This window comes from Babylonia areolata, chromosome 17, assembly GCF_041734735.1.
Source record: "Babylonia areolata isolate BAREFJ2019XMU chromosome 17, ASM4173473v1, whole genome shotgun sequence".
NCBI lineage: Eukaryota > Metazoa > Mollusca > Gastropoda > Neogastropoda > Buccinidae > Babylonia > Babylonia areolata.
The window spans coordinates 19950791-19953290 of NC_134892.1; the positions used below are offsets into that span (position 1 = coordinate 19950791).

General features: G+C 50.5%; 1 protein-coding gene across 6 annotated transcripts in view; it reads left to right on the top strand.

The window, feature by feature from the left end:
* Positions 1-2500, top strand: part of LOC143291736 (uncharacterized) — a 65619-nt gene that overhangs the window by 52823 nt on the left and 10296 nt on the right. For all 6 annotated transcript variants that reach the window (XM_076601797.1, XM_076601801.1, XM_076601796.1 and 3 more), the window contains exon 6: positions 762-1390. In XM_076601797.1, coding sequence (XP_076457912.1) covers positions 762-1390 — 629 coding nt within the window. The remainder of the gene's footprint in view (positions 1-761; positions 1391-2500) is intronic.

Genomic DNA, 2500 nt, shown 5'->3' on the forward strand with positions numbered 1-2500 from the left:
CACATTTGCGCGCGCGCACACACTCATCAAGGAACAGGCCAAAGGCAACAGGAACAGGTGCGAGGTCATTGGCATGCGCGCACGTGCATACACGCACACGCACACACACACATTCGCGCCAGGTTAGACCCCGACTATCTTCTGCCATTAGACGTTCATCATTTGTTTTCTGTCATTCACTCACTGAGCTTTCAGTCACGCACACATACACACCCGTAGACACTTGTAACATTGTACGTGTATAACCATTTCGTTTATCTACCCGTCCGTGTAGGCAGCCATGCTCCGTTTTCGGGGGGGTGCATGCTGGGTATGTTGTTATACCCACCAAACGCGGACATGGATTTCGAGATCTTTAACATGCGTATTTGATGTTCTGCTTGCGTATACACCCGAAGGGATTCGAACCCAGACCCTCCCGGACAATGTAATGGCATTCTGCCACCTTTCTCCCTTACTTTGATTTCAGGACGTTGTCATTATTATTATTATTATTATTATTATTATTATTATTATTATTATTATTGTCATCATTGTCAGGTTTCAGGACGTTGTCATCATTCTTCTTCTTATCATCATCATCATCATCATCAGTTACTGGTTTCAGGACGTTGTCTTTATCATCATCGTCATCATTTAACCATCATATTCACCATCACCATGATCATCATCATCATCAACATCATCATTATCATCATCACCATCATCATTCACCATCATCATCATTATCACCATCATCACCACCCGGCACTGGTTTTCAGGACGCTGTCAGACAACAGCACCTACGCCTGCTCAGTGCACGACACCAACGCCGTTCTGGAGCGGGTGATGGAGGCCAAACTGCAGCGAGAGAAACGCCTCCAGGAGGACGACTCCGAGCTGGGCTCCCTCCCCAGCATCTTCCTCGTGCGCCAGCTCAGCCACAAAGACTCTCCCGCGGCGGGCACGGGCGGCAGGGACCTCCGCATCCACAAGCTGTCGCTGTCGGACCGCGGGGAAGTCTCCAGCCACATGGACAGTCCTCTAGGAAGCACGCCCAGAATCTCCTCCCTGGCGCCCACCTCGCTGCCCATTCTGGCTGAGGCCTCCGGTTCCAAGACCTCAGGAGGAGGAGGAGGTGAAGCTGAAGCTTCCTCCAAGGTCCCACACCCTATGGAAACATCACCACATTCGGTCACCGGCAGCAAAGCCGAAGACAGTTCTGGTCATGAGGCGGAAAAGTCGTCCGGGTATGGAACCGCTGAGGCGTCCACCTCGACTGAAGGCAAGCCCAGTTCTCCGGCCAGGGGGGGGGAGGGAGCGAGGGAGTGTCCTCTCAAGGAGGAGGACGACACCCAAGATGCCTTGTCCGCTAGCGACACCTTCGTGGACGCGGAGTCTGGGACGATAGGTGTGTGTGTGTGTGTGTGTGTGTGGTGTGTGTGTGTGTGTGTGTGGAGGTGTGGGTGTGTGATGTTGGATGTGTGTGTGCACGTGTTTGTGATGTAAGGCGTGGGTATGTGACGTCAGGTGTTTGTAGAGGTGTGGGTGTGTCATGATAGGTGTGTGTGTGGAGGTTTTGGTATGTGATGTTAGATGTGTGTGTGCAGGTGTTTGTGATGTCAGGTGTGGGTGTGTGATGTTAGGTGTTTGTGGAGGTGTGGGTGTGTGATGCCAGGTGTTTGTGGAGGTGTGGGTGTGTGATGTTAGGTGTTTGTGGAGGTGTTGGTGTGTGATGTCAGGTGTTTGTGGAGGTGTTGGTGTGTGATGTCAGGTGTTTGTGGAGGTGTTGGTGTGTGATGTCAGGTTTTTGTGGAGGTGTGGGTGTGTGATGTCAGGTGTTTGTGGAGGTGTTGGTGTGTGATGTCAGGTTTTTGAGGTGTGGGTGTGTGATGTTAGGTGTTTGTGGAGGTGTTGGTGTGTGATGTCAGGTGTTTGTGGAGGTGTGGGTGTGTGATGTTAGGTGTTTGTGGAGGTGTGGGTGTGTGATGTCAGGTTTTTGAGGTGTTGGTGTGTGATGTCAGGTGTTTGTGGAGGTGTGGGTGTGTGTCAGGTGTTTTTGGAGGTGTGGGTGTGTGATGTCAGGTGTTTGTGGAGGATTGGGTGTGTGATGTCAGGTGTTTGTGGAGGTGTGGGTGTGTGATGTTAGGTGTTTGTGGAGGTGTGGGTGTGTGATGTCGGGTGTTTGTGGAGGTGTGGGTGTGTGATGTTAGGTGTGTGTGTGCAGGTGTGTGTGATGTTAGGTGTGGGTATGCGATGTCATGTGTTTGTGGAGGTGTGGGTACACGTGTGCAATGTTAGGCACGTGTGGATTTGTAGGCGTGTGATGTGTTGGCAGTGGCTTTTCACTTGTCTTTATCCTTGTGTTACCTTCCGTTACTTCATGTTACTGCATGTTACTTCATGTTACTTCATGTTATCTTATCTTGTCTTATCTTATCCTTTCTTACCCTTGTCTTGTCTTCCCTTATCTGATCTTGTTTTGTCTTGTGTTGCGTTGTCTTTATCCTTATCTCACCCC